General features: G+C 38.8%; 2 protein-coding genes across 6 annotated transcripts in view; both read right to left on the reverse strand.

Moving 5' to 3' along the window:
- PTBP3 (polypyrimidine tract binding protein 3) overlaps positions 1–13,630 on the reverse strand; it is a 91,943-nt gene that overhangs the window by 50,231 nt on the left and 28,082 nt on the right. Inside the window, exon 3 of one of the 4 annotated variants that reach the window (XM_040239351.1) lies at positions 3,369–3,473. The exons of the other annotated variants lie outside the window; for them this stretch is intronic. The gene's annotated coding sequence lies outside the window, so the exon portion shown is untranslated. The remainder of the gene's footprint in view (positions 1–3,368; positions 3,474–13,630) is intronic. 4 annotated transcript variants of the gene reach the window in all.
- Positions 7,999–13,630, reverse strand: part of LOC120863304 (immunoglobulin-binding protein 1-like) — a 33,658-nt gene continuing 28,026 nt past the window's right edge. For both annotated transcript variants that reach the window (XM_040239428.1, XM_040239435.1), the window contains one exon: positions 7,999–9,648. In XM_040239428.1, the coding sequence (XP_040095362.1) occupies positions 8,629–9,648 (1,020 nt within the window). In that variant the 3' untranslated portion in view covers positions 7,999–8,628. The remainder of the gene's footprint in view (positions 9,649–13,630) is intronic.

Consider the following 13,630-nt stretch of genomic DNA (forward strand, 5'->3'; position numbering starts at 1 on the left):
TACTGAATCAGAAACATCCCAGTAACCTGTGTTTTTAAAAGCTCTCTAGATGATTCTGAAGCAACCTAAAGTTTGAGAACCACTGTTGTAATCCAGTATGCCAGTTTATAGCCAAATTTTATTTAAAGCTTACGTTTTAACACTGACAGTAACTAGAACTGACAAGCCTGTAACAAGTAGTCAAATTTATGTACGTAAGATTCAGGAAGGTTTTTTTCTTCCCCAGAAATAGCACCACCTAAGACTGAACGCAAATTATCTAAAAGCCAAAGTTTCATTATAGTGTTGTTTTTTTAATACTGGCTCAGAGGTTAAAGCATCTGCCTGCAATGTGGGAGACCTGGGTTCGATCCCTGGGTTGGGAAGATCCCCTGGAGAAGGAAATGGCAACCCACTCCAGTATTCTTGCATGGAGAATCCCATGGATGGAGGAGCCTGGTGGGCTACACTCCATGGGGTCGCAAAGAGTCGGACACGACTGAGCGACTTCACTTCACTTCATCATACTTAGCACTATTAGAAGAAAAATATAATCTTTTCAAACACCTGAGATTACCATTTTTCTAAATACTAAAAATACTTCTAAAACACTAAAAAAACAGTCATATGTCTGTGACCCTAAATAAACAAATTTCAAATATTCTGTATCTGTTCCTATAGCACAGAACATCACTTGCTCACAGGTAAACAGGTGGACTTAATACCAAAACTAGCACTTGCTCCCAATTTCTCTATGTTCATGAATGTAGGCAACATCCTAACAATATTATCAATTCCAAGAGGTCCTTACAGGTCTGTGCCTGTATATAGCAAATGCCTAGGACAGTGTGTGGAAAATAATCAGCAAATACTTATTGGAAATCAAGTATTTAATTTCTGGGAGTCAAAAGATTCCTTCCCTTCCTCATGAATCATCATGAAACATTGATTTTTCCCTCCAAAATAACTGATTCCACTTTCATCTCGACTCTCAATGTCACCTCACCCATGATCCCTATGACCTATGACCCTTCTACTCTGCCTTCCTTTAGTGTCACTGCCTCCACTTCCACTAAGATCTAACATTTTATCATCCTAAATGTATGTCTCATGCCATTATTCTGTTCTAAAAACCCTGACAGGCTTCCAACTACCTAAAAAGATCCTTAATTTCTAGTTTTCATGCTATTTTCATTTACACTGCCTCACTGGGGTTAACACATAAAAATACATTAAATTATATCTTATTAACTTTAACAGATGAAGAGATTAAGAGATTTAACAGATCAGAGATTAAATAATTTTTGTATACAGCTAGGAAGTGAAAAGAGCATTATTCAAATTTAAGTTTAAAGGTAATTTTTTTAATCTCAAAAGTGTGTTACCATTCCTAGAAAAAAAAGTAAGCAACTTGATGATGACAATAAATTTTCAGAGTATATGCAGATTTATGAGGATTATACTGTCAGTATATAGTATCAGAGTGATAATATTGTCACTAAATTAAATGCCACATTATCACCTCTTGGACAAGTATGAAATGCCTTTTTGTACCGTCCCTCTCTGTAAGCCTAGATGGCTAGACAAAAATACCACAACCTTGTACATTCTTAACCAGCATAAGGTGCTAAAAGACTAGAAAACCATCCTAAGGAGCAAAGGCTTTTAGAAGTTTACCCAGAATAATCCAAAGCAAATAAATGAACATTAAGAAGGGTATTTCATTAACTGAGGTGTTTATAATCTCTGCAAAACCACGTGTGAAATAAAATGAATACCCACACAAAGCTACTTGAACCTGAACTGTACTATCAAATAAAAACCAATCGTGACAAACTTTTTATCAAGAAGTATGCAGATACATAACCAATTCAAGTTCTTAGTTCTTCTGTGTTATAAAAGTCTCTGCTATGTTAAAAGCATGGGCTAAAAAACCAGATATCGTGTTCTGATATAACTGAGCCTCAGATTCTTTTCCTATAAAATGAGTATAACAACAGTATTTAGAAATTGTAGTATGAGTATTTGGAAAATTAAATTACATCACAGCAAGATATACAGTTTATAATCCAGCCTATGTCTAGAGATGTCAGATAAAAAGATCTCACAATATCTAATCCCAATTAAGCAACCTTCTCATTCAAGCCACTCATCCTCATATATAACCTAAATTCAGGATTCTTTGCAATGTTAGCATATTTTCTCTGCCTTTGGTTCTCTTGTTAGAGAATCATTCTAATGAGGTAACTAGTTTTTGTTTGGTAACATATTAGCAACCAATTCCAGATCATTTGTTTTCATCTAGATGTGAGGTCTTTCTTTTATTCCAATATGCAGGACACTGGTATGAAACACATGTGGGAACTTGATTTGTAAAAGAAAACCATCTTTAATAAGATACTGCTCATGCTTTTCTTTTGGAGAAGGAAATGGCAACCCACTCCAGTATTCTTGTCTAGAGAATCCTGTGGACAGAGGAGCCTAGGGGCTGCTGTCCACAAGGTCGCACAGAGTTGGACATGACTAAAGCAAGTTAGCATGCATGCATGCATTGGAGAAGGAAATAGCAACCCACTCCAGTATTCTTGCCTGGAGAACCCTAGGGACAGAGGAGCCTGGTGGGGTCACACAGAGTTGGACCTGACTGAAGCGACTTAGCAGCAGCAGCATTAATATTTAAATGCTAGATTTAATGGCCATTACAAAGAGATCAACAACATATGTCTTCATTTTCTTAAGAGGGCTAATTTGACCTGGAAAGTATGTTCTTCCTACTTTTTTGTGTGCTAAAATGAAGACTGTAGGCCAACAGTGGCTTTTTTCTCTTGATGTCCTTACTTTGCAAAATTAACACATTGCTCAAAATTAATTCAAAATTTTATTAGTCTGTGAAATCTAAAAACCTAAAGAACTACTCATCTATATGACCCAAAAAAGGTTATAATTAAAGACTTGATAAATACAATAATTTAAAAATAGAAAGGCATTTAAGCATATATGGAATCATAATTTAAGGAGGAAACAAGGAAATTCTACTGTACTGAATATGCAACTTCGACAAATTATTCTCTATACAAAAGATAAAAGACTTTCTGAAAACTGTATTACGAAAATAAGCATTCAAAATACTTAACTTGAATAAATCTTGTACTTTTTGATAGAAACTTCGTGAACGGCTACTGAATGGCTTCCTGAAGACTACAGATTTCTTCAAGAAAATCAGAGATACCAAGGGAACATTTCATGCAAAGATGGGCTCAATAAAGGACAGAAATGGTAGGGACCTAACAGAAGCAGAAGATATTTAGACGAGGTGGCAAGAATACACAGAAGAACTGTACAAAAAAGATCATCACAACCCAGATAATCACGATGGTGTGATCACTCACCTAGAGCCAGACATCCTGGAATGTGAAGTCAAGTGGGCCTTAGGAAGCATCACTACGAACAAAGCTACTGGAGGTGATGGAATTCCAGTGGAGCTATTTCAAATCCTGAAAGACAATGCTGTGAAAGTGCAGCACTCAATATGCCAACAAATTTGGAAAACTCAGCAGTGGCCACAGGACTGGAAAAGTTTGGTTTTCATTCCAATCCCTAAGAAAGGCAATGCCAAAGAATGCACCAACTACCACACAATTGCACTCATCTCACACGTTAGTAAAGTAATGCTTACAATTTTCCAAGCCAGGCTTCAGCAATATGTGAACCGTGAACTTCCAGATGTTCAAGCTGGTTTTAGAAAAGGCAGAGGAACCAGAGTTCAAATTGCCAACATCCACTGGATCGTCGAAAAAGCAAGAGAGTTCCAGAAAAACATCTTTTTCTGCTTTACTGACTGTGCCAAAGCCTTTGACTGTGTGGATCACAATAAACTGTGGACAATTCTGAAAGAGATGGGAATACCAGACCACTTGACCTGCCTCTTGAGAAACCTGTATGCAGGTCAGGAAGCAACAGTTAGAACTGGACATGGAACAACAGGCTGGTTCCAAATAGGTAAAGGAGTACATCAAGGCTGTCTATTGTCACCCTGCTTATTTAACTTCTATGCAGAGCACATCATGAGAAACGCTGGGTTGGAGGAAGCACAAGCTGGAATCAAGACTGCCAGGAGAAATATCAACAACCTCAGCTATGCAGATGACACCATCTTATGGTAGAAAGTGAAGAAGAACTAAACTAAGAGGCCAAAGGTTAAAGAGCCTCTTGATGAAAGTGAAAGAGGAGAGTGAAAAAGTTGGCTTAAAGCTCAACATTCAGAAAACTAAGATCATGGCATCTGGTCCTATCACTTCATGGAAAATAGATGGGGAAACAGTGCCTGACTTTATTTTTCTGGGCTCCAAAATCACCGCAGATGGTGACTGCAGCCATGAAAGATGCTTACTCCTTGGAAGGAAAGTTATGACCAACCTAGACAGCATATTAAAAAGCAGAGACACTACTTTCCCAACGAAGGTCCATCTAGTCAAGGCTATGGTTTTTCCAATAGTCATGTATGGATGTGAGAGTTGGATGGTGAAGAAAGCTGAGGGCCAAAGAACTGATGCTTTTGAACTGTGGTGTTGGAGAAGACTCTTGAGAGTCCCTTGGACAGCAAGGAGATTCAACCAGTCCATCCTAAAGGAGATCAGTCCTGGGTCTTCATTGGAAGGACTGATGTTGAAGCTGAAACTCCAATACTCTGGCCACCTGATGCGAAGAGCTGACTCATTAGAAAAGACCCTGATGCTGGGAAAGATTGAGGGCAGGAGGAGAAGGGGACGACAGAGGATCAGACAGTTGGATGGCATCACCAACTCAATGGACATGGGTTTGGGTGAACTCTGGGAGTTGGTGATGGACAGGGAGGCCTGGCTTGCTGCGGTTCATGGCGTCGCAGAGTTGGACACGACTGAGCGACTGAACTGAACTGAACTGAATGGCTACTATATATTAATCATGTTCCAAACAGAACAGTGGAAGAGGTTTTTTAAAAATTCATATATTCCCATCTCAAAAGTGAAGGGATCTACCAGAAAAACTATCCTAGAAATATGGATCTTTTTTAAAATTTAACTTTATTAGGGCAGATTTTAGATATGGTAGAACCCACCTACATTTTAAATGCAGAGTTTGACAACCTTTGACAAACGACTCATATGACCACAAAAAAGAAAACTGCACCTGAATTTTTAAATTACCGATTTGATTTTTAAAACAGGCATAGGGCTATTTGTGTGTTAGTCAATAAGTTGTGTTTGACTTTTGCAACATCATGGACGGAAGCCCGCCCATCCTTATCCATGGAATTCTCCAAGGCAAGAATATTGGAATAGGTAGCCATTCCTTTCTCCAGGGGATCTTTCCAGCCTAGGGATCAAACCCAGGTCTCCAACACTGCAGGCAGATTCTTTACTGTCTGAGCCACCAGGGAAGCTGCTTTTCTATTTCTTTTGTACTTATGTTTTGCAAGCAATTTGCCCACTTCATCTAAATTTCCTGGCTTAAAACTGTTCATAATATTCATCTGAGGTCTATCTTAACCTGGACAGGATACCATGACCAAATACGACAGGGTGATTTAAATAATAAAAATTTACTTTCTCACAGTTTTGGAGAATAGAAGTCCCAAATCAAGGGTCAGCACTGTCACTTTCTAGTGAGGACTCTTTTCCTGCCTTATAGACAGCCACCTTTTCACATGGTCCTCACATGGCAGAGTGGAGGGAAAAATCAAGCTCTCTGGTATCTCTTCTTATAAAGACACTAATCCCTTTGCGAATTCCACTCCAAAGGACCCATCTCCAAAGACTCTGCGGATAAGAGCTTAAACACATGAATTTTAGGGGTATACAAACATTCATTCCATCAGTTCAGTTCAGTTGCTCAATCGTGTCTGACTCTTTTGTGACCTCAGGGATTGCAGCACGCCAGGCTTCCCCGTCCATCACCAACTCCTGGAGCTTGCTAAAACTCATGTCCATTGAGTTGGTGATGCCATCCAGCCATCTCATCCTGATGTCCCCTTCTCCTGCCTTCAATCTTTCCCAGCATCAGGGTCTTTTCTAATCAGTCAGCTCTTCACATCAGGTGGCCAAAGTACTGGAGCTTCAGCTTCAGCATTAGTCCTTCTAATGAATATTCAGGACTGATTTCCTTTAGGATGGACTGGTTTGACCTCTTCTGTAGTCCAAGGGACTCTCAAGAGTCTTCTCCAACACCACAGTTCAAAAGCATCAATTCTTTAGCACTCAGCTTTCTTTACAGTCCAACTCTCAAATCCAAACATGATGGACTTTTTGTTGGCACAGCCATGTCTCTGCTTTTTAATACACCATCTAGGTTGGTCATAGCTTTTCTTCCAAGGAGCAAGCGTCTTTTAATTTCATGGCTGCAGTCACCATCTGCAGTGATTTTGGAGCTCAAGAAAATAAAGTCAGGCACTGTTTCCACTGTTTCCCCATCTATTTCCCATGAAGTGATGGGACCAGATGCCATGATCTTAGGTTTCTGAATGAGTTTGAGGTCAGATTTTTCACTCTCCTCTTTCACTTTCATCAAGAGGCTCTTTTGTTCCTCTCTGCTTTCTGCCATAAGGATGGTGTCGTCTACATATCTGAGGTTATCCATATTTCTCCTAGCAATCTTGATTCCAGCTTGTGCTTCATCCAGCCTTGCATTTCACATGATGTACTCTGCATATAAGTTAAATAAACAGGGTGACAATATACAGCCTTGATGTACTCCTTTCCCAGTTTGAAACCAGTCCATTGTTTCATGTCCAGTTCCAACTATTGCACTTGACCTGCATACAGATTTCTCAGGAGGCAGGTAAGGTGTTCTGGTATTCCCATCTTTTGAAGAATTTTCCACAGTTCGTTGTTATCCACACAGGTTTCCCTGGTGGCTCAGCTGGTAAAGAATCCACCTTCCGTGTGGGAGACCTGGTTTCAATCCCCAGGTTGGGAAGATGCCATGGAGAAGGGAAAGGCTACCCACTGCAGTATTTTGGCCTGGAGAATTCCATGGACTATATAGTCCATGGGGTTGCAGAGAGTTGGACACGACTGAGCGACTTTCACTTCACTTTCCCTTTCTGTTAGAACCATTTGGTGATGAGGGTAATTTCCTTGCTCTTCAAGAAACAGAGTGGGCCCTAACTTAGTCTCTTCCTATTAATGGTGAAACAGGAGGGAGAGGGGCAAGGCACAACTTTGGGGGCTTTCCTGGTGCCTCAGACATTAAAAAGTCTGCTTGCAGTGCGGGAGACCTGTGTTAGATTCCTGGGTTGGGAAGATGCCCTGGAGAAGGAAATGGCAACCCACTCCAGTACTGTTGCCTGGAAAATTCCATGGATGGAGGTGTCTGGTAAGCCACATTCCACGGTATCGCAAAAATTGGACACAACTGGGCAACTTCATTCTTGCTTTTCTGATGATTCAGCGAATGTCGGCAATTTGATCTCTGGCTCCTCTGCCTTTCCTGAAAGCAGCTTGAACATCTGGAAGTTCACAGTTCATGTACTCTTGAAGCCTGGCTTGGAGAATCTGGGGCATAACTCTGCTAGTGGGTGAGATGAGTGCAATTGTGCGGCAGTTTGAAAATTTTTTGGCATTGCCTTTCTCTGGGATTGAAATGAAAACTGACCTTTTCCAGTCCTGTGGCCACTGCTGAGTTTTCCCAATTTCTGGCATGTTGAATGCAGCACTTTAAAAGCATTATCTTTTAGGACTTCAAATAACTTATCCAGGTCTTCCCAGGTGGCACCAGTGGTAAAGAACCCACCTGCCAATGCAGGAGACCAAAGAGACACAGGTTCAATTCCTGGGTCAGGAAGATCCCCTGGAGGAGGACATGGCAATCCACTCTAGTATTCACTCCATAAAAGTACCTCTTTAATGTCTACAGGATCCTTCTTGATACTGGTAACTTACCTTCTTTTTCTGTCTACTTAGAAGTTTATTAATTTTATTGATCTATTAAAAAGCAGCTACTGCTTTCATTAATCCTCATTTTCTTCTTTCATTAACTTTCTTTTCATATTTAATATTTTCATTCCTCTATTTACTTGGGGTTTAATTTGTCCTTCTTATGCTACACTTAGAAGCTTATTCATTTTAGACATTTTCTCCTTTTCTAATAAAACATTTAAAGATGTAAATTTTCTCCTAAGAACAGCTCTAGCTGAATCCTATAAACTTTAGTAAGCCATGTTTTCCTTTCATTCACTTCAAAATACTTGTAATTTCCCTTGTGTTTTCTTATTTGATCCACGGATTATGTATTACTTTCTTTTTTAAAAAACTTGTTTTATTTATTTTCTGCACAGGCACATGTGATAGAAGGGACCTTTTTTTTTTTAAGATAATTCATACAACCACTGATTGATTATACAGAGCCATTTCTCAGTCCTCTTTTCTTTCTACTTAAGAAAATTAAAATATATCATGATGAGAATGATTAATTCCAAAACAAGATTTCTGGCTTATCATTTAGGGTAAAAATACACACTTCATTGCTTGACATTTTATTGAACATTAAGCAAGACTAAGCATCTCTGCCTTCACTGTATAGAGCTGCAGCAGAACAGCAGGGACGGGGAGACAGCACTGCTGTCTTTGGTGGGGAAGATGTAAGCCCGTTGTCCTGTCTTGTTGGGGGAGGCTAACCCATGTTCTGCCGGTTGCCACAGCCTCTAGGATGGGTGTCCTTCCAGTCATCCCACTCGCGAGCTCTGCGGACTGCCTGTTCGTTCTCCTCTTCCTCCTCATGCTCCTGATCTTCTTGTTGCTGAGCTGCTCTTTTGAACTCTGACACTGTAGTGGCTATTCCCTGATCTGGTAATGCTCCAAATTTCCGATGCTGTTCATACCAGTCATTCACTGTCATAGATGCCAGACTTGGATAACCAGCTCCAAATACTTTGGCTTGGGCCACGTTCTGAGTGAGAACAAATGGTTTCATTGGAGGCCTGTCCTGATGATATGACTGAGAAGTTGATGCCTCGTTTGTGGAGTCTTTTTCTCTCAAGATCTTTATCTCCTGGTCAATGCTCTCAATCTCTTCTAAGCTGATACCAATCCACCTTCGAAGGTGAAGGAGGTAATATTCACGAACATGCTCATCGTCTGCTTGACCGCTTTCCACAGCAGATTTCAGCGCAGACAACCTATGCTCCACCTCCTTCTTCTGCTTGTATCTCTCTTTTTTAGCCTGTCTCTGAGATGCCATAGCAATGATGCTAGGATAGGCCATGGAGGAATCAGCAGTGTTATTTTCAGCTAAGTTGGTCTTGGTTTTGGGCAGCTCAAACTTTGCCACGTGATAGTACTGGCACTGAGTTAAGTAGTTTAAAAAGTGTTCTCGAGCCCACTGCAAATGATCTAGACGCTTGCTGGGACTGACTTGTTTCATGGCGAACGCTCCTTGAAATGCTGGCACCATCAGGTACTTCAGGTCAGTGGACGCGATCTCCTCCAAATCTTCATTTTGGCTGAACAAGTCGAGCTGTGACAACATTTCAGCAGCCTTCTTCAGGAGATCCAGTCCCTTGAACACCTTATCTTGGATTATTCGGGAGCCGGTGGGTTCAGCTGCGATTTCCACTTCGTCCAAAAGCTGCTTGCTGGTTTCGAACAGCTCGGGGAGCCGCAGGAGCAGTAACTCGTCTTCGGCTGCTGCCATCTTAGGGAAGGAGGAACCCCAAATTTATTTTTTAATTGAAGGATAATTGCTTTACAGAATTTTGTTGTTTTCTGTCAAACCTCAACATGAATCAGCCATAGATAGACATATATATGTATGTATACATATATACATAGGGGAGGAGAGGGTTAGATGTATGGAGAGAGTAACATGGAAACTTACATTACCATATGTAAAATAGATAGCCAATGGGAATTTGCTGTATTTCTCAGGAAACTCAAACAGGGGCTTTATGTCAACATGGAGGGGTGGGATGGGGAGGGAGATGGGAGAGAGGTTCAAGAAGGAGGGGATATATGTATAACTGTATTACTTTCTTTTTCTAAGCAATTGGAGATTTCTTCTCAAATATTTGAGTATCATTTTTAAAAATTTCTAGTTCTAATACAACTCTAAGATCTAATTTTAATGCACTCTTATTTAACTGAGACCTATTTAAGGACCCAGCATATAGTCTACCTTGCAGACCACTATGTGAACTTGAGTATGTATCCTGATAGTGCTGGGGAGACTATTCCATTATGTCAATTAGGTCAAGCTTGTTGAGAGTACTGAAAACTTCAGTATTAGAGGACCTACAGACTTCTTTTAGAGGGTCACATAAATATTTTAGACTTTGTGGGCCATACAGGCTCTGACCCAGCTATTCATCTCTGCAGTTATAAAATGAAAGCAGCCAGAGGTAATATGTAAACAAGTAGGCATGCCTGTGTTCAAATAAAACTTTATATACAGACAATGAAATTTAATTTCATGTAAATTTCACAATCACAACAAAATATTCTTTGTGTTTTTCACCATTTAAAGTGTAAAAATCAGGGACTTCCCTGGTGGATCACTGGTTAAGATTCCATGCTTTCAAGGTAGGGAGCTCCAGGTCAATCCTTGGTTGAGGAACTAAGATCCCACATGCTGCGCCATAGGGTCAAAAAATAATAATAATAATAAAATTTTAATGGAATAATATGAGGCATATAGTTTATTTTTTAATGTAAAAATCAGTCTCAGTTCATGGGCAATACAAAAATGAGCAACTGGAATGGAACTGGCCAAGAGGAGAATTTGCCAACCCCTGTTCTGTATCCTTACTAATTTTTATGTACTGGGCTATCAATTACTGAGAGAGGAGTATTGAAATCTCCAGCTATAATTGTGGACTTTTCTATTTCTTTGTTTAGTTGTTAGTATTCTTTATGTATCCTGAAACTCTATAATTAGGTGAAAAATATATATATGTATATGTATCAAGAAATATAAATAAATATATGGAATACAAACTAATAAATGATAAATAAAATGGAATATAAAAAATAATCTAAAGAAAGCCAGGACAGAAAGCAGAAACAGAATGAATATAAATAGAAAACAAATAGCAAGATGACAGATGTAAACCCAACCATATCAATAATTATGTGAAGTGAAAATGGCATAAAGATTCCAATTGAAAGGCAGAAGTTACAACAGTCTGGATAAAAGCAAAATTCAATTATATGGTGTGAATAAGAAACTCATTTTAAATATAAAAATCTCAGGTTAAAGCTAAAAAGACGGGTAAAGATAAATATGTAAATACTAATCATAAGAAAGATAAAGTGGCTGTACTAATATCAAAGTAGACTTCAGGAAAAGGAATATCACCAGGGATAAAGAAAGACACTTCGTAATGATAAAGGGACCAATTTATCAAGAAAACATAATACATCACACATAAAACATGCACATAAATGGCAGATAACCTCTGGTTTTCAATTATGTTTACTTTTTTGGTTAGTTTTTTTTAAGTGATTGCTCTGGAGTTTAATCAACAATAAGTTTCTTTAACTTACCCCAGTCTACCTTAAAATACTATAATACGTAGGTATTATGTAAGAACTTTTCAAAGTATACATTTGTTTCTCTTATCATACATATCCTTTGTATTACTGTCATATATTGTACTTTTCACATTTGCTACAACCCAACTATATTAATTTTATCTTGCTTTAAATAGTCAATTACCTTTTTTCCTTTTTGCATCTTGTTTTAATCATTTGTATCTTATGAAGCTTTCCATAGAGAGCATTCTATAGGTTTTTTCAAAAAAATTTTTACTATGGTATAATACACATAAAATCACTATCTTTAAACACAGAATTCAGTGATGTTAAATACATTCATAATGTGCAACTATCACAACCATTCATTTCCATAGCACTTTTCACCTTGTGTTGATAAAACTGAAATTCTATATCCATTAAATGCAGCTCCCTAAACCCTCTACTTCCAGTCCCTAGCAACCACCATTCTACTCTCTTGCTCTAAGATTCTGTCTACTCTAAGCATTCTTTCTCATTTCTTTTTGAGCATATTAGATAGCTGTTTTCTTTACGGTTACCATGGGGATTACTTTTAACATCCTAAAGTTATTAACACTCTAATTTGAATTTAGTCTGGCTTAACTTCAATAACATACAAAAACTCTGCTCCTTTATAGATCTGTCCCCACCCCTTCCCACTATTATCACAAAAAGTAGATCTTTAAACAATGTGTGTCCAGAAAAACAAACTAATAATCTATTTAAATGTTATCAGTCTCCTAAATTATGTAGAAAACAAAATGTGGAGTTACAAACCAAGTCACTTGAGAGCTTTTAGATTAATAATTTTTTTAAAAAGTGTATTAGGCCCTTAAATCTGCAGAAAAGAAAAAGTGGATTACAAACCACTGTTTGGATGATATAGGCTTTTACAATGGCATTCACTGAGATCTTTATTTCCTCAAATGGCTTTGAGCTACTGTCTAGTGTCTTTTCACTTCACCCCAAGGGGGACTCCTTTGAATATTTCTTGCAGGGCAGAACTAGTTAAGTAATAAACTTCTTCAGTTTTTACTCATCTAGGAATGTCTTAATTTCTCTCTCACTTTTGAAGGACAAATTTTCCAAACACAGGATACTTGGTTAACAGTTACATTCTTTTAGAACTTTGAATATATTGGCCCACTGACTTGTTCAAGTTCCTGAAGAGAAATATGCTCATATTCTTATCAAGGATCCCTTGCATGTGATGAGTCAATTCTCTCTTAATGCTTTTCGGATTCTCTCTTTATCTGACTTCCAAAAGTTTGGTTTCAAATGTGTCTCAGTGTGGGTCTCATCGAATTCATCTTACCTGGAGTTCATAAAGGTTCTTAGATGTTTATATTCATATTTTTCATCAAATTTGGTATTGTGGTAATGCTGGAAATCAGATTCTTCCCTTTTCTCAGGGTTTTCTTGTCTGTGTTATTGTTTTTCTGATTCTTTTGGACTGTCTCTATGCCAAGAATAAGCTTGAGGTGTAAATTTAAGTCCTTCTCAAGTGTCTTCTGAGTCTTTTCCTGGGCATGCACTATTACCTTCTAATTTTCTTTGTAGATGCAGTTGTTTTTTTAATGTCCTAGTCTTTAATATTTGCTTCCCAAAAGGGGGCAGAGGAAGGAAAATGAAGGAGAGGAAGGTGTGGAAAACACCAACCCTTTATATCCTCTGAAAGTCACATGTACTGGGGGTGAGAGGTGCTGACAAAAGGGAGAGAGGCAAGAAGAATGGCTGCCTGCCTCTTTGCATCTATGTGATCAGAAGGAGCAATCAGAGCACAGATCCTTGAAGCTGACGGACAAGATCCTTTTTGCCCACCCCGGGTCCTATTTGTAAGCTGCTCTGGAACTCACACAGCTGCTTACCATGTGACTGAGGGTGAGGGATGGTAGCCGCTACTGTGCTGAGAGCTAAAATCGACCATAATTAACCACAATTTACCTTCGAAGTCTTCCCCTGGAACTCGCAGGCCTTCAAAAGACTCCAGAGTTCCAAATTAGTTACAGGCAGATTCTGCCAGCCCAATTGTCGTTTAGGTAGAAAGACTGCTGGTGCTTCTTACTCTACCACCTCCCCAGAATCCCTCAATTATCTTTGAACTTAACCAAAAACATAAGGAAGAA

Source organism: Oryx dammah, unplaced genomic scaffold, assembly GCF_014754425.2.
Source record: "Oryx dammah isolate SB20612 unplaced genomic scaffold, SCBI_Odam_1.1 HiC_scaffold_1, whole genome shotgun sequence".
In the NCBI taxonomy this organism is placed as follows: Eukaryota; Metazoa; Chordata; class Mammalia; order Artiodactyla; family Bovidae; genus Oryx; species Oryx dammah.